The sequence below is a fragment of the Cricetulus griseus genome, chromosome 3 (assembly GCF_003668045.3).
Source record: "Cricetulus griseus strain 17A/GY chromosome 3, alternate assembly CriGri-PICRH-1.0, whole genome shotgun sequence".
NCBI classification, from domain to species: domain Eukaryota; kingdom Metazoa; phylum Chordata; class Mammalia; order Rodentia; family Cricetidae; genus Cricetulus; species Cricetulus griseus.
In genome coordinates, this window is record NC_048596.1 from 166,647,488 (window position 1) to 166,666,443 (window position 18,956).

At 34.5% G+C, this 18,956-nt stretch overlaps 1 protein-coding gene across 11 annotated transcripts in view; it reads left to right on the forward strand.

The window, feature by feature from the left end:
* Positions 1 to 18,956, forward strand: part of Chd9 (chromodomain helicase DNA binding protein 9) — a 231,300-nt gene that overhangs the window by 149,764 nt on the left and 62,580 nt on the right. For all 11 annotated transcript variants that reach the window (XM_027405561.2, XM_035442579.1, XM_027405565.2 and 8 more), the window contains 9 exons: positions 482 to 568; positions 1,394 to 1,531; positions 3,145 to 3,266; positions 6,589 to 6,832; positions 11,338 to 11,514; positions 14,291 to 14,434; positions 14,547 to 14,802; positions 15,631 to 15,841; positions 18,140 to 18,335. In XM_027405561.2, the coding sequence (XP_027261362.1) occupies positions 482 to 568; positions 1,394 to 1,531; positions 3,145 to 3,266; positions 6,589 to 6,832; positions 11,338 to 11,514; positions 14,291 to 14,434; positions 14,547 to 14,802; positions 15,631 to 15,841; positions 18,140 to 18,335 (1,575 nt within the window). The remainder of the gene's footprint in view (positions 1 to 481; positions 569 to 1,393; positions 1,532 to 3,144; positions 3,267 to 6,588; positions 6,833 to 11,337; positions 11,515 to 14,290; positions 14,435 to 14,546; positions 14,803 to 15,630; positions 15,842 to 18,139; positions 18,336 to 18,956) is intronic.

Genomic DNA, 18,956 nt, shown 5'->3' on the forward strand with positions numbered 1-18,956 from the left:
CATTTTGCAACTGTGAATGTGAAGCAGAGAGAGCTATGTTTCCACTAACCCAGTTAGAGAATATAGGATGACTCACATGTTGAAGAGAATGAGTGCAGTTGATTTTGAAGTAGCCACAAATGTAGTTGGTGTTCATCTAGAAAAGAACATGCCTAAAGGTGGAGAGTATGATTAAAAAAAAAAAAAAAAAAAAAAAAAAAAAAAAAAAAAAAACTAAAAGACGCACAGGCTGCTTTTAGAGCTTTAAACATATCTGTTATAGTGTGTTACTTATCTGGAATATATTAGTTTTTAGTTGTATTAGTTTGCTTCCCTATTACTTACCACATGGTGCTTCATAATACCTTTATAGCTTTTGGAAATTAAATTGGAAGAATTTTGTATATTAGAAATGTAATTGCAGTTAAACAGGTGTATTTGCTTTTATTTGTATCTTTCCACTTTTTCCTCAGATATCATTTAATTTACTTTTTAATTTTAGATGGAGGAAGAACCCTTTAACCCAGACTACGTTGAAGTAGACAGGATATTGGAAGTTTCTTTTTGTGAAGATAAAGATACTGGTGAGGTAATTATTCAGTAAAAATAGTTTCTAAGAGCTGATAGATGGTTCAGCTGTTAAAAGCACTGTTTGCTCTTCTAGAGGATCCAGTTCAGTTCCCAGTACCCACATGGTCATTGTGGCTACCACTATCTGTAACTCCAGTTTCAGGGGATCCAACACCCTCTTCTGGCCTCCAAGGGCACCAGACACAGGCATGGCACACAACATACACAAGGATAAAAATATACATTAAAATAAATAAAAATTGGGGAAGAAAGATTTTAAAAGATAAGGAGGCTGGTGGTTAAGAGCACTGCCTCCTCTTGCAGGGGACGCTGGTTCAGTTTCCAGAACCCACATGGTAGTTCACAACCACCTACAGCTCAAGTCGCAGAGAACACAATGCCATCTTCTGGCTTCCATGGGTACTGGTTGTGCACTTGGAACACATACATATGTGGAAGCAAACACTCATATACGTGAAATGAAAATAAATACATCTAAGAATTTTTTCTTAAAATTTCTACATATTCACTCCCAATATACTTGTTTTTTTTAAAAAAAAAACCTAAGGCCTAAGCCACACTGAGAGGACCCAGGTTCAGTTCCCAGCAAACATATGGTACCTTAGCACTGCCTAAATCCAGTGTCAGAGGCTCTATTACCCTCTTCTGATCCCTGGAGGCACCTAGCATGCACATGCAGGACCCAGACATACACATAAATTTTTTTAAATGTTTATTTTGTTTTTATTGATGGCTGTTAGTATACACTTAATTTGTTTCTTAAACATTTTTTAATTAAACTATTCTTCACAAGTGGTAAAATGAAAAACAATTTCTCTTTTAGTCTGTTATTTACTACTTGGTAAAGTGGTGCTCATTGCCATATGAAGATAGCACCTGGGAATTAAAAGAAGATGTGGATCTTGCAAAAATTGAAGAGTTTGAACAACTGCAATCTTCAAGGCCTGACACACGACATTTGGTGAGAGCCTTTCTTAGACTGCTTCTTAAGATCATAGCACTTTTCATTTAGCAGGTTTAAGGTTATCTTCAATTTCTATGTTTGTGTGATAATCGATTCACAACCAATGCTTTTTGTATCTAAGCATACAGACTTCTTTCTTAGATCCACAGACCTAACTTTCAGTTAATATAGTCCGTGGTGTATAATCTATACAGTAGTCTTTAAATTGCTACATAATATCCCACAGAACTAATTTTAGCTCTTCTCCACTGATAATCCTGGATTTTGTTTTTGGTTTTTTTGCTATTATAAATAATGCTTAATTGAATATTAAGTTCTTACATTGTTTTTGAGAGATTAATATGTAATTTATTTGAATAAATGTACACAAGATTTCAGTAAGTATCTCTTTACAAATTCCATTCCCACCAAGATGTTCCAGTTAAAAATTCTCCTTAGTAGTGGTGGTACACATCTTTAATCCCAGCAGAGGCAGAAGCAGGCCTGATGGGTCTAGATAGTGAGTTCTGTGACATCCAGAGCTACACAGAGAAACCCTGTTTTCAGAAACAAAACAATTCAAAACCCCACACAGTTCTCCCTGTCTCTGAACTTAAGTTTCCTATTATCTTTCTCAGATAATTGATATAAACTTTACTCTCAGTTCTATCTCTAACATTCTTAATTCTCCATTAAACAAAAAATTCAAATCAAACCTAATTTTTCATTATTTTTCTGTAAGCCAGTCGTTACTCATAACTATGCAGTTTGTCTATTTCCTTACTAACCTTATTTCCTTTTAAGAACCTAAAACATTTTCATTACATGGGTTAATTGGATTAACTGTGTTGTTTCTGTATTATAAATGGTCAAGCTGAGGCTGGCATATTGCTTATATTGCCATTATTGCTAAAGTATAATACTATTCTGGAGCTCTATATTATTCTCTAGCAGACTGCATTCTTCCTATCCCTCTGCTCACACACTTGGTAGCTGAGGCACTTGGCAGTTAAGCATTGTGAGGAAGCCCTTGCCTGATTTTGGCAGGCCATGGAAGCAGTCACAGAACTGTCTGTAGGCCAACTAGTTAGCATTCTATAATTCCCATCTTGATGACATCTTTCTTTTCCTTGCTTAATTATACTTACTTGAGCCTACAATACATATTGATAATAGTTTGTTACAAAAGAGCATTTACCTTTTTAGGTGTCTTTTTCTGTATCTACTAAAATTCCCTTCATTTCCTTTTGTTTTCTTAATCTGATTGATTTAACACTTTAAACCTACTTTGCTATTCCTGTAAAAAATCCTAGTTTAATGTTTTGCCCTTTTAAAACTTTGTCCATTTATTGAAAATTCTTCTAAGAGAATTTAAATATCTAATGATGAGGTATATTGGTGTGTAGTTCCTTTTCTTTAGTATTGCCTGAATTGCAATATGAGCCTTATTGATGTATTTTTCTGGAGGTGTCTGAGTAGAATTAACTTGATGTTTAAGTATTAGGCAAAACTTCATATACTGTATGCTTTGGCTTCTAGGTTCTTTTAAAAGCAAGGTTTCTTGCCATGAGTAAGTTGTGTGGAAGATAAACATCTGAAATGCATCATTCATTTTATTTTTGTTCACAAAGGATCGTCCTCCCTCTAATATTTGGAAGAAAATAGATCAATCCAGGGAATATAAAAATGGTAATCAACTCAGGGAATATCAACTAGAAGGACTCAACTGGCTTTTGTTCAATTGGTATAATAGGTATGTAGTATATCATAAGAAGATTTTAGTGCATTCCTTTTTTGTGTATGACAAAATATATTAATTAAAATAGATTTTTATGTTTCTGTACTGTTTGTGCCAGGAAATCTTTATTATTTAAAATGAAGATACTTCAGAAAAATAATGTAATTCATGATTTTGGATGCCAGTTTTAACATTGCTTCCTTTAAGTATATATCAGTCACATGTTTTTTGATTAATAGTTAAATTTGAAATAGCTTTCCTATAGTTTCAGACTATACACTGTGTTTTAGCTTTGCAATATACAATTTATGTCAACAATTTTATCTGTAGAGTGAGCTGTATATTAATACATGTAGAAATTATATAAAGCTCTAATATTTAATTTAAATCTCAAATGACATAGACTGTAAGTTAGTAAACATAAAATTATGGGAACATAACATTGAATTTCCTTTGGCTATTGTTCATTTTATTAGATGTTATAGGACATATCTCAAGTAATTTATTGAGGTAAAAAGGTAATTTCAAAGGAGCTAAAATAGTACTGTGGAAGATTAAGTATAGTACTATGTACAGACTACCAAATGAAGTTGATACTACCAGACATATTAGCAAAAATTATTTATTTATTTATTTATTTATTTATTTATTTATTTATTTATTTATTTATTATGTATGCAGTCTTCTGCCTGCATGCCAGCAGAGGGCACCAGATCTCATTCAAGGTGGTTGTAAGCCACCATGTGGTTGCTGGGAATTGAACTCAGGACCTCTGGAAGAACAGTCAGTGCTCTTAACCACTGAGCCATCTCTCCAGCTCCGATTACAAAAATTTAATGATTCTTGTTTGAAAATCCGTTTTCCCTGTTTTAATCCTCCTTTCTTCTAAGTTGTGAGTTATGATGAGTTATGTAATTCAGTTAGGTTGCATGAGAATGACCTGCTAGCCCATGCAGTTCTATTCTCTGATTTGTACTTTCTAAATATTAGTCATTTCCTCCAAGAGAATCATCCAGGTAAAAATAGTAATACCTTTTAAATTGTCTTCTCTCATTAGTACTTCTATGCATTTCTTTATTGCCTGGTTTAAACTTTGGTTATTTTCCTCTAATCCCTTACTATAATTCTGTTGTGATCACTTTCTGTATGTGACTGCTTCACAAAGAACCAGAGACATTAGGCTTCAAAATCTCAAATTCTTGCCTACTTTCATGTCTAATCCTTCTAGCACTTTTGGAAATGTAGCCCTTTATCGCTCTAACCTCATATGTCACAACCATGATTAAATCCCACTACCTTCTCTCTTCAGGCTGTCATGTATCATCTTCAGTAAGCGCTCTTCTTTTATATCTTCAGGCTATGCTGGAAGACTTGTTTGCCTAAATCTATGGACAATTTGCATATTTATAAAAATGAAATAGAAAACTGTAAATCCTTTGACTCTGCCATTCCTACCGACTACCTCAAGCTCCCTTTGTAACTTCTCTGCAAAGCTAGAACATCCTGTTCCCCAATTTTCTTTTCAATCTGTTACAGTCTAGATTTCTATTGCTTGTTCACTTGATAGCCTATGTTAGTCTAAAAGTCACTGTGTGGACCAGGCTACCCTCAAACTCACTTCTGAATTAGTCTCAGCGGGATTACAGGCATGTGTCTGTATAACCAGCTTTGCATTTTGTTTCTGTTGCTTCTCTGAAATTTTTTATTTCCTAGTTAATAGAATATTCTTAGCCTCAATTCATGTCTCCTGTGTTAAATCTATACAGTTTGCCATTTCTCCCTTTAAACATTCTTCTTATTCTTATTTCCAACACCTTCTACAGTGTGACCCCAAGATCTTTAGCATCCCTATGATTATTACTTTCAACAGTTTGCTCATTACTTTTCTCCCCTTAACCAAGATGTTATCTTTAATTTGTTTCTCAGATTCCATATTTTTCCTCCCTTAGCCTTCTCAACACTATGCCCACCCCCAATTTAGACTATCCAATATTTTAATGGCTTCATAACTTTATCCCTAAGGCCTTGAACTATGATCCCATATTTTTTGTCTATAGCTGCCTGAATATGTGATTCAACAGTTTCTTTAGATATATAATAGATTCAAAATTATTCTTGTTTTCTATTTTCTACATGTCAAACTTGTTCTTTCCCATAATAACACAACTCATTTATTCACCTAAACTCAAGTCTGTTACCCCATACATATACTTGGTGAACAGGGCCAAGTCATTGTAACTCTGGCATATTCTGCCTTAACTTTTCTTTAGTCCCTGTGCCTTAACTTTCTTCCCTGTATTATTATAGTACCTTGCTATCTACCATATCTACCATAGCACTGCAATAAATCTTAAAATACAAACTTAGTTTTATATATTTTTAAAAGATTTATAGTGCCTGACTTTGAATAACAGAATGACATCTAATCTCTTCTATTCATGGCTCTGACTTATCTCACTAATCTCTCATTCCTTCTCCTTTCCCTTGTTGATCATATAAGCAACTTTTGGTCCCCTAGTTGGAACCTTTTTTTTTTTCCTTGTACTTCTGATATTGTTTTTGCTTTCCCATTTGAAAAATCTTATCTAAAACTGACCTGAAGTTTTCTCCTTTGTTCTAGCCCATTTGTTATTTATTGTCATGTCCCTCTGATTTTCCATAAGAATATCTACTATTGATTCTTCACTGGCCATATTGCAAAATCATCTGTGGAATTTATTTTAGAAATTGCAGCTGCTTAGATCTTATTCCATACACAGTAATTGGAATATATAGAGGGAAGACCTACTTATCTGTGTATTTGTTTTTTTGTTTGTTTGTTTGCTTGTTTTCCAAGCTGTGTGAGCTCTTCTAACACAAAGCCACAGATGAAAGCCAGTGCTAAATTTGTTCTTCTACAATAGCACATTGCAAGACTACTTATTTATGTATTTGCATATCTGCTTCTCTAATAGATACAAGCCCCTGGAAGGCAGAGAACATGTTCTCTTTCTTTTGTATCCCATCTTCTCATACTGTCCTGAGATAATAGAAGGTATTTAATAAATGCTTCCTGAATATTTGACATGCCTTGCTCTTGTCTTTCACTCTTAAAAATCAAACACTTACTGGGCAATATCTTTATTTGAAGCTATAAAAGTCTTTAGTGTTTCCTTACAGGATTATAATAAAATTGTAATCTTGAGCTTACTCTGCATTTGCAATGTAACATTTTATGTTTTTATAAATGCAAGTATTTTCATTGGATCTTTGCTTCTTTTTGTATTTTAACTTTAAAAACTATTATTCAGAAAAGCCCAATGTGTGTATGCATGGATAATATATTTATTTATTTCAGACGAAACTGCATTTTAGCAGATGAAATGGGTCTTGGCAAAACCATTCAGTCAATCACATTCCTCTACGAAATCCTTTTGACTGGTATAAGAGGACCTTTCCTGATTATTGCACCACTTTCCACCATTGCAAATTGGGAAAGAGAATTCCGTACATGGACTGATATCAATGTTGTAGTTTATCACGGCAGTTTGATTAGCAGACAAATGATACAGCAATATGAGATGTACTTCAGGGATTCACAGGTGTGTTATTACTGATTTTGCTTATTTTTTTAAAAGACTACAGCTGAATAAGATAGTATTGCATGTTAACAATTTACAATTTGATTTTAATTGTACACTTAATTTATGTTAAGCTCATTCATATTTATATTGTGATAGATTTAGTAGGTGAAAAGCAATGACTAAAGCCAGTTTAATATTTCTAGTTCACTGTAGCATAGTATTGATTTATACAAATATATAACTTGATTGTTGTCTATAATTTTTAACTGCAATAATTTATTTTTCCAACTACATATAAGTATACATTATTTCTTGATATATCTGTCTTTGATCACTCTCTTGTTCTTCCACTATCCTCTCTTTAAAGGTTTATTCTTTGGTGACTAGGATGGCATTAAATGCATATTGAAGTGAATCTAAGGTTCTTTTTCATGTTGAATATGTGTTGATTTTAGAGTTGTTTATCTGTTTAATTTGGTTTGTAGTCTGGCAGGGGCATCTCCACAGTAAAGCTCCTGCCTATCGTGTATGATTCCCTCTGACCTTGAGAGACACAGGGACAGAGATAGAACAAACTGTAAGACATAGTATTTCAAGTTATGGTGTTAAATGTTAATATGAATTTTTCTGATAAAAATCCTCATTTAGAAATAAAAATAAGTCAGTAAACACAGTTGAGACAGAATGATACTCTTTAATTGGAACAAGTGTGGCTTGCTACCTAAGTCGAACCTAAATATCCTTCCTTTCATTCATTGCTTTGTCTTCCTATGCAGTGGCCACATGATTACAATAGAAGTCAAAGCAAAATAGTTTGCATAGCCTGTGCTTTTATTCCAATTGTAACTGATTTTCTGTTATATTTCCTACTGAGAATGAGTGGCATAGCCAGATTTTCTTGCATAACATCACTTTCCTGCTTACAAAGTTGAAACTATTGCATGTGTATGAAACTGAGCATACATACAGTCATCTATTTCATAGTCAAACGGAAAACTACCTCCTTTGCACTTTTTTAGTCTCTATGGCATCTTGGATTCTAGCTTGATTCCTTTACATAGTATATTATCCCTTCGCAAATAAGTGCAGAATTATAAAGCTCTATAACATCATAAAAAAGTAATTGCATACCTTTTTATTTTAAATTATTTTTTAAGATAGGAGTCTTGTTTGATAGCCCAGGCTGTTCTTAAACTCATGGGAATCTTTCTGCTTTAGCTCCAAATACTGGGATTACAGGCATGCTCCCATGCCTAGCTTCTGAATTTACTTTTTAAGAAAACACAACTAAAATCATGAGGCATTAAGTGGTGTTTATGTCTAAGCTATAACTTTAATACAAACATGATAGTTTAGTACATAGTACAAAGCCAAAAGATTCTTAATGTATAGTAAACTGTGTGCCATATATCAAATATTGTATTTTTGATTATTGTTAAAGCTTCCAAAATATTAGCTGAAGTGATTTTTAATTTCAACATGACTTGTAATGAACAAAATAGATCTGTACTATAAAGTAAATACAGATACAACTTTTAGACTTAAGTATCACAAATACATTTTAACAAATTAGTTGGATATTTCCTTGTCTTTTTGATTTTTTGAATAGCTTAAATATAATAGTAGTCACAAAACCTTGCTCTATTTTTCTCGGGAAAGAGTAACATAAGGAAATAATATGTATAAACAATTATTTACTGTGTGCCAAGTGTTCTTTTAAACAGTTTACACATATTCTTTTACTTAATCTTTGTAATTGCAACCTTATAACATAGATTTTATTAAATTAGCTTTATACTTGAGTGAAATGAGTCATAAAGGAATTATGTAGATTATAGTAAAAGAACATAGCAATACTGTAATTAATCAAACATATCCTGTTTTCAAAGTCTTATAAATGCCATGAGTTTGTACTTTGTATCTATTGGAGCTGCTATCTAACTTAGTGGACAGTGTGTAAAACTAGTGTAAGGTAAACTACAAACAAAGTAAGAAGACACAATTTTTCTTGACCTTTCCTTCTTTTCATACCTAAGAGTTTTGTCTCACTTGTACTTAGGATTATTAGATTCTTAGACTTGGTGCTACTTTATAGGTCCCCTCCCTCTAAACTTCTGGGATAGTTGTCTAGTCTAATTCTCTCAGAGATTTCATTTATAAGCATAATTTTAAATTACCTCTATGCTGACAGAAAACTCCCCAAAACTATATCAACTCTAAATTCATTCCTAAATTTCAGAGTCCTGTAAAATATCTAGTTAACATCTCCACTTGCATGAAACTAATGCATATCTCAAACTTAACATGTACAGGACCACAGTTCTACCATCCAGCTGTTCAAGCCAAAGCTTTAGAGCAGTGGTTCTCAACCTTCCTAATGCTGTGGCCCTTTAATACAGTTCCTCTTGTTGTAGTGACTCCCAATCATAAAATTATTTTGTTGCTACTTCATAATTTAATTTTGTTACTATTGTGAATCTTAATGTAAATATTTGATATTCAGGATATCTGATATGTGATGCATGTAGGGTCATTGCCCTCAAGTTGAGAACCACTGTTCTAGAGTAAATTTTGAGTCTTTTCCATGTCTCATTCCACACCTGTAACATAAGAAACCTGTTGCTGCCTCCTTCAAGCAGTATCAGACCTGGCTACCTCTGATAACACCAGAGGTTCTTATGACCCTGTCTGTTGAATCTTTAGACCATTTTCTTTCTTTCTTTCTTTCTTTCTTTCTTTCTTTCTTTCTTTCTTTCTTTCTTTCTTTCTTTCTTAAAGATTTAATTTACCATGTATACAACATTCTGCTTCCATATATATCTGCACATCAGAAGAGAGCACCAGATCTCATAAGGGATGGTTGTGAGCCACCATGTGGTTGCTGAGAATTGAACTCAGGACCTCTGGAAGAGCAGTCAGTGCTCTTAACCTCTGAGCCATCTCTCTATCCCCCTTTAGACCATTTTCACTGCAGCAGCCACACATTCCTAATCTTGTCAGATTGCCTTACCAGTTTCTTGTTTGTGGATTAGTCCTTCCTGTCAGTTTCCAGGTGCTTTGGTGTCTGCCTTATGCTCTCACTTTCGTTCACCCACTACTTTCAGCAAGTCCTCAGTCCTTGCTGTAGTAGGAGTATTAGCAGTGATACCTTAGGCCCTTTGTGCTGGCTACTTTTATCAGGGATGCATTCTCTCCAGATTTCTAGATCTCAACACAGGTCTTATGTATCACCTCTCAGTTATCATGTGTAAGGTTGCAATGATCATACTTTTATTCCATACCCTATGTCACAATACTTATTGCTTTTCTTACTAGAATTATCCTATATTAGGAACATTAACACCTAGGTTCCACTTGGATTATACTTTAGCTTGTTTTACTTACCTTTATACCTCCAGCAAGTAGAACAAGACTAGGACATAGATAAATGCTAAACAAATATTCTCTGATTAAATTATTTCCATGGCTATTATGATACTCATTTTTTGTTTGTCTTTGTAAATGTGAATGCATAGATGTAAACACTAAACGTTAGTACTGAAATCTCCTTGGCCAGATTTTTATAAGGATCATTTTTTAAATTGGCTTAATTTTCCCCTCACCCCTTCTACCCTTGATGAAGTCTAACTATGGAACCCTGCATGATCTAGGGCTCATTGTGTACACCAGGCTTGCTTCTAACCTATAGAGATATTCCTGCCTCTCCCTTCTCTGTGCTAGGATTAAAGATGTATGCCACCACACCTAACCTCAAATTCTTTTTGTTTGTTTGTTTGTTTGTTTGTTTTTTGAAGCACGGTTTCTTCATGTAGCCCAGGCTTTCCTTGAACTGGCTCTGTAGACCAGACTGGCCTTCAATTCAGAGACCTGCCTGCCTCTGCTTGCTGAGTGCTGAGATCAAAGGCATGAGCCACTGCCACCTAGCTTTTGGCTTCCTTTCTTTTCTTGAGACATTTTAGTAGGATATGCTTACTTGGATATATGTTTAAATAATACACATGTATAGCCATGCTCTGTGGTGTGTGTGTGTGTGTGTGTGTGTGTGTGTGTGTGTGTGTGTGTGTGTGTGTAAGTACATAAGTACATGGCATGTGAAAGCTAGAGAACAACCTTGGGTAGCATCTTCCCTTTGAGTTAGGCTTTCTCTTTGTCCTGGAATTCAATTAGGCTAGTCTTCTTAGTCTTCTATACCTAGGCCTCCTCTTGACTACTACTCCTGCCTGGTAAAATCACACTGAGCTGACTAAGCTGGCTTTTTCCATAGGTGCTAGGAATTGAACTGAGGTTCTCAAGCTTGCCAAGCAAGCACTTTACTGACTGAGCTATCCTTCTGGCCCCATAAGTATGGCTTTTTGACAGTTATCTAATATATTTCAAATAATGAAACTTTATTATCTGCATATGTAAAACTATCAATGAAAAATGGTTTATAACAAATGTTATTAATACATTTTATGCCATCTAGTAGAAATAAATAGTGAAATTAAGATATTTTACCAATGTATTGTATTTGTAATTTCTAGGGGCGCATCATTCGAGGAGCTTACCGATTCCAAGCCATCATCACTACCTTTGAAATGATTCTTGGGGGCTGTGGAGAACTTAATGCAATTGAATGGCGGTGTGTGATTATAGATGAAGCACATAGGTTAAAAAATAAAAATTGTAAACTTCTGGAGGGTCTGAAACTCATGAATCTAGTAAGTAGCTTGAAGTATCTTTGTGACTTAGTTTCCTAAGTAGATAGTAAAGGACCATGAAGATTCAAAACTAGTGCTAAATCATCATTTTCAAATTTTATAGAATTGTGGTTTTGGGAAGAGGAATTGTTTTTGTTTTTCAGTTTTGGTTTTGTAAAACAGCGTGATTCTGTGTAGCTCTGGCTGTCTTGGAATTCAATATGTAGGCCAGGCTAGCCTCAAACTCAGAGATTCACCTGCCTCTGTGCCATAATTAAAGGCATGCGCCACCACTACCCCTCATAGAGTTGGTATTTTAAATTCTCTTGTTAATTGAAGTATTTAGTTTATTTTGCCTTACTTAGCATATATTATAAATAACATACCACTTTCTTTAAAATTTATGTATTTTATGTATATGAGTGCTCTATTGAATTTTTGCTTGAAAAGGGCATAAGATCCCTCTATAGATGGTTGTGAGCCACCAATTTAACTCATGACTCTGGAGAAAAGTCAGTGCTCTTATCCACTGAGTCATCTCTCCAGCCCCTAATAATTTATTTATTCTTATTTTTTATTCTTTGCATTGCTCTTTTGTTTACCTGTATGTCTGTGTGAGGGTGTCAGATCTTGGAGTTACAGACAGTTGTAGCCTACATGTGGATGTTGAGATTTCAATCCAGATCTCTGGAAGATCAGTCAGGGCTCTTAACCTCTGAGCTATCCTTCCAGCCCCATCATACCACTTTCTAAGACAAGATTTAATTATTTATAAAATTAAAAGAAAAGGGCCTGGAGAGATGGCTCAACAGTTGAGAGCACTTGTTTCTCTTATACAGGACCCAGGTTCAGTTAACAGCATCTACATGGGCCACAAATATCAGTAACTAGTTCTAGGTCATCCTATATCCTATTCTAGCCTCTGTAGCACCATGCCTGCATATGTTACATATTCATTCAGGTAAAACACCCATACACATAAAATTAAAATGAGAAGAACAAACCTGTAGATCTGTACTATTGAAAAGAAAGTAAGCCCATGAAATTTCAAACCTTAAATTCCATAATTAAAAGGCTATTTCTTGTTCCACATCAAGGAAGCTTCTCTTTGCAAGAAATGGAAACCTTTGTAAAAAATCACAACCAATCAAAATGCCTAGTTGTGAACCCAAGCCCCAACAAAGATACGTCTACAATAGAACTGAATCTGAGGCTCTGGGTTCATTTTGGAAAAGAGGGCTCAAAAAAATGTAAGAGCCAGTGGAACTGGGAGTTTCCTGTTAATAAGACTGTATCTCCTAGTAATGTGAGAAACTACACTGAAAGAGTCATACCAACTGACTGCCTGGATGGGGCATCCAGGCAATCAGTTGAAAAAAAAAGTGAAAGGACCCTAGGCTTCAACCTTACACAAAGAAGTATAGGCAACCTTAACTAAGAAGAAATAGTGGAAGAAATAGTCTCCTTCAGGGAACAACACAGCAATTGGTTAGCCAGTACCAAATGGTCTCGCTCTGAAAAAAATACATACAAATAACCATGAATAGAGTGAGCAAGCTGTACTTATGTATAATGAAAAAAGAGGCCATGAATTAAAAAGAGCATGGGGAGCATATGGTAAACCTTGAAGAGAGGAAAGGGAATGGAGAAATACTATAATTATTAATTTTTCTCAGAAAATAAAAAAAAATATTTGAAAAGAAGCCATTTCACCGAATTTTTCCTATCATTTATGTTAGAAAACCCCAAGCCTATTTTTCTCCATGGCACACATGTAGAGTCAGAGGACAGCCTGGAGGAGTTATTTCTCTCTCCTTCCACCATATGCATTCTAAGGATCAAACTCAGGTCAACAAGTATAGCTACAAACACCTCACCCTGTCCTGTGAGCCATCTCACTAGCCCAAAAAACCAACTCTTAGATGTTCATGGTGTTTGCTATAATGAATAATAAAGGTTCTTAAGGTCATATTATTGTTTACATGTTTGCTTCTTTTAAATGTAAGTGTTTGAAACCATTTTTATTTTTAATTATTGTCACATAATTAGTGCTTCAATACTTGAAGAAATACAATCACATACAATAAAAATTAAACTGACCTTATGTATGTAGAAATCTAGTTCAAGTCCTCATTTCGATATTTACATTTGTCTGTCTTTTGAGACCAGTTCTTACTTATGCAAAGATACGGACGGACGGACAGACACACACACACACACACACACACACACACAGAATTTTGAATTATTAGCAAATCAAATTTTAAAAGATTATGTAATTAAAATATTCTTATTTTTTCTTAAAATTTGATGGAGTTCAATAGTTAGAAGCATATTCCAGTCAGCCATTTACTTATTTGGGTTATAAAACCTGAGTGATTCAACAATTTACTTTTCTGTGAAGAGTTGAATATCAATATGCAAATTTAAAAAATGAACTTACTTTGATTCAAAAGTTCTCACATGATGATCAAGTACAAAGAGACAAATAACCTTTTTGTTCTCAAAAACACCTAAAATATGCTTCTTCAAATGTTTAGAATTTTTTATAGGCATGAATAGGTTAAAAATAACATAGAAAGTGATACATTGAAAGATTGATAGCAAGTTCTTTTAATTGACTGGTTAATACATTGATGAATATCCTGGGGGATATTGTTACATTTTAATCAATTTGTGAATATTATAGTCAGAAACTACTTGCTTGTTGTAGTTCAGTAAACCTCTGGTAACCTATATGAGCTTTCATTTAATTTGCGTATCAAGGTATTTACTCACTTGTTCTTCTTCTCTGTAGGAACATAAGGTGCTGTTGACTGGCACTCCTCTCCAAAACACAGTTGAAGAACTGTTCAGCCTTCTTCACTTTCTTGAACCCTTAAGGTTTCCTTCTGAATCCACATTTATGCAAGAATTTGGAGATCTGAAAACAGAGGAACAGGTATTCTATTGTTCTTTTAAATAAGCACAACAAATCTTTTGTTATAATTACTTTCTGTGGATAGTTGAATGTGTACAGATATTTCACATATTTCTATCTTGCTTTTATTCAGGTACAGAAACTTCAGGCTATCCTTAAACCAATGATGCTGAGACGATTAAAAGAAGATGTGGAAAAGAAATTGGCACCTAAGGAAGAGACTATTATTGAAGTAGAGCTTACCAACATTCAAAAGAAATACTATAGGGCTATCTTAGAGAAGAACTTCTCCTTTTTATCTAAAGGCGCTGGACAAACTAATGTGCCTAACTTGGTCAATACCATGATGGAGCTCAGGAAATGCTGTAATCACCCATATCTTATCAAAGGTAACTAAAAGGAATTGCAACAGATATCTTCCTTTGTAAAAAATAGTAATCAATAAGTAAGCAAAGCACCCTGTTTGCGCTGTCCCGATGTTATTACTTCTTTTATGCTCCTCTGAGCGCTTGCAAGTGTCTTAGCATCAGAGGCAGTATGACTTTTGTTGTAGTCTTCTTTAAGCACACCAAGTCACAAGATTAGGAGTTCAGTCTAAGAGAATTCTTTGGAGATCCAGGAGAGTCAAGACTATGCAGAGAAATCCTGCCTCGAAAAACAAAACAAGCAAACAAACAAAAAAAAGTGTGTGTGTGTGTGTATGTATGTTTATATATGTACATATATATGTATGCATGTTTAAAAGTATATGCATTTGGGGGGGGTTAAGACCACAGTTGTTTTGCTTTATTCTGGTTTTGTGGGGTTTTGCTTTTTTTGGTTTCTTTGGTTTTGTGGTGATTTGGGGTACAGTAGGAAGTAATGTCTTGCTTGGTAGTGCCTGGCTAGGACAAACACACAATCAGTCTTCCTGCATCAGCTTTCCATGAGTTCCACACCCTGCAGGCCCATAGTTTTGTTCATTCTTTCCTAGAAGCACCCATTTACTATTTATCAAACAAAAATCTGTATAAAGACTGACATATTGTGTATCTTCAGTGAAAGGAATAGTGTCATGTTAGTTGGTGGGGGGTTATACACAAGCTTAAATAATTCTAATAAAAGCAGTAGTATATTACAGAAGTATAGAAGAGCATCGATTCTGATTTAAACTAAAGCAGCTGGTAATTGCCTGATTTTTTTTTTTTCATTACTCTTATGCCATCTTTCTTTGATAGGTGCTGAGGAGAAAATACTTGGAGAATTTAGAGATACATACAATCCATCTGCTTCTGATTTTCACTTGCAAGCAATGATCCAGTCTGCTGGTAAATTGGTCCTCATCGATAAGTTACTTCCCAAAATGAAAGCGGGAGGCCATAAAGTCCTTATCTTCTCTCAGATGGTGCGCTGTCTTGACATCCTGGAAGACTATCTTATTCATAAAAGGTACAAAGGCCTACTGTTTATTTTACTTGGTTCATCAACTTTGGTGTGATGTTTTTAACTGTTTTATTTTGTTGCTCTAATTAGAACTTATAAATTGTTCTTATATGCTCTATAACACTTTTTTATATTTTTATCTTTATTTTATCTTTTCTGATTTGTTTAATATGAGTTTGTCATTCCATTTCAGTTTTTGGTTCATAATATCGATTTAACTTACTATTTATATAGATAAATAAAATACCCTTAGGATATTTTATGAGACTGTTAGAGATTTCAATCACACCAACATATTATAAAAGGAAATCAGAAATTTTAACTGTTCATTTTATTTTATTTTTAATAAATATTTTTTAGCCGGGTGGTAGTGGCACACGCCTTTAATCCCAGCACTTGGGAGGCAGAGGCAGGCGGATCTCTGTGAGTTCAAGACCAGCCTGGTCTACAAGAGCTAGTTCCAAGACAGCCTCCAAAGCCACAGAGAAACCCTGTCTCAAAAAAAACAAAAAACAAAAAAAAAAACAAAATTAATTAATTAATTAATTAATATTTTTTAAACATTTTTATTTTATTTTATTTTTTATGTATACAGTATTCCACTTGCATGTATGCCTGCATGCCAGAAGAGGGCACCAGATCTTGACAGATGGTTGTGAGCCACCATGTGGTTTCTGGGAATTGAACTCCGGACCTCTGGAAGAGCAGACAGTGCTCTTAACCTTTGAGCCATCTCTCCAGTTCTAACTGTTCATTTTATTATGAAAGATTTTTATCACTTTACCTTAGTAAAGGTTCATATTCACTCATACAATTATGTAGTTCATTTTTACTGCTACTTTGTGTAGCGTGTGTATATACGTATGTGATGTATGTATACATGTTGATACCTGGAGCTTACTGATTGTCTAGAATGGCTAGCTTGTAAGCCCTAAGTATCCTCCTATCTCCTCCTCCTTGCCCTGATCACAGGTACATGCCACTATTCCTGGATACCACTCTTATATGGATACTGGGGATTGAAACTCAGGTCCTCATATGTGTATAGCAATCACTTTTCCAACTGAGAAAATCTTCCAAGCTCCATTGTGACTTTCTTTTCTCCTTTACAGTCCTGTGGTTTGAACCTGAGGCTTTGCATTTCTGAGAATTTCTACTTCTATGAACTCATACTAAAATATGTACTGCTCTCAGTCTTATACCATAAAGATCACTTCATTACAATACTGCCCTTAAAAATTCTTACACTTTTTCAATATTTGTTATTCATGTGTATACATCTGTGTCTGTGTGAATTTATGTGTACCACATGTGTGCTGGTGTCCAAGGAGGCCAGATGGAGTCAGATACCCAAGCATTGGAATTAGAACCAGTTGTGAGCCATCTGGTTTGGGTATGACTGCTGAGAATCTAACCTAGGTCTCTTTAAAGAGCAGCAAGAGCTCTTTACCATGGGGCATCTCTGTATCCCCTCACACATTTTATTGATGGCATTTTATAAAGAACTGATGAGGAGATAAATCTGTGCAAACAGATTTCAATTATTTCAAATGATAAATTTCATGGAAAATCCTAGGTTTTTGATTTTTTTAAAATTATATGTAACAGTAGAAATCATGTTCTGTTTTATACTGGAATAGTAAGAAATACGTAGAAAGAACCAGAGGAAGTATGGCAAATGAATACTATTTAAATTCCTGTGATAGCTTTTGAAATGATATATAGTTGATGTCTTGCAATTTAAAAAATTGCAATTTAAAAATAAAAAAAATTAGGGGCTGGAGAGATGGCTCAGCAATGGAGAGCACTGTGCTCTTCCAGAGGACCTATGTTCAACTCCCAGCACCCACATAACAGCTTGTAAATGTCTATAACCCCAAGATCTAAGTATATGCATGAAAATACCAATGCACATAACATAAAAATAAATTGTTTTTAAAAATTGAATGTTAAATGGGGAAGGATAACAGAAGTTAAAAATTACTGCTTTGTATAATGACTCTAAGGATTTGTACAGTGTCCCAGTCTGTCCTCTACAGATGTGCTGTATCAGTTGAGAGGTTGTTATGGGGAGAACATTTACAGTTTCTTGTGCAGTCCTATCAAAGTAATGTGTTCATCTAGTAATGAATACATTTGTATCTTTATTGTGTTTCATATGTAGAAAATATTTGTTATGGTACTGTTTCTTAATTGTACAGGAAACATAGTGTGGTACAGGGGCACTGACTTTGCCAATGATAGACCATATCTTCATTTTCACTATATTCAACATTTAAACTTTTTGCTTTTTCATTTAAATAGATATTTATATGAGCGAATTGATGGGAGAGTCAGAGGAAATCTTCGACAAGCAGCTATAGATCGATTTAGTAAACCTGACTCAGATCGATTCGTTTTTCTCTTGTGTACCCGAGCTGGTGGTCTAGGCATCAACCTAACTGCAGCCGATACATGCATAATTTTTGATTCTGATTGGAATCCTCAAAATGATCTCCAGGTAATAAATTTCTTGACTAACAAGGAATGTAAGTTTTTTAAAAATTCATGCTACTTTTTTGGTGATCCCTCATCTTTTGCTTTTATACAGACAGATTGTCATGTGTTTCTCTTAAGATACTCCTGTGTGTAATAAAACTATTTTAATTATCATTTAATGATAATAAAATATAGTAAGATGTACATTTTAGTGTTTCTTAATAACTTATAAAATGTATGAATAATTGAGTATAATATTTGTGTTCTTTAAAATATGGGATAGGCTAGGCATGATTGTGCATTCTTTTTAATGTCAGCACTCCTGAGGCCAAAGTAGGCTGATCTCTGGATTAGAGGCCAGCTTGCTCTATATAGCCAGCTCCAGGCCATCCAAGGCTATATTTGAAGCAAGTAAGAATTGCTTCAAAAAAGAACAAATAAAGGGTCAGTGGCATGCAAGCCTAGCAGTGGTGGTGTATGCCTTTAATTCTAGCACTCAGGAAGCAGAGGTAAGTGGTTCTCTGAGTTCGAGGCCAGCTTGGTCTACAGGGTGAGTTCCTGGGCAGCCAGGGCTACACTGAAACCCAGTCTTGAAAAACTAAAAATACAATAAAATATTGGGTAAAAATAAAAATATTGGGCA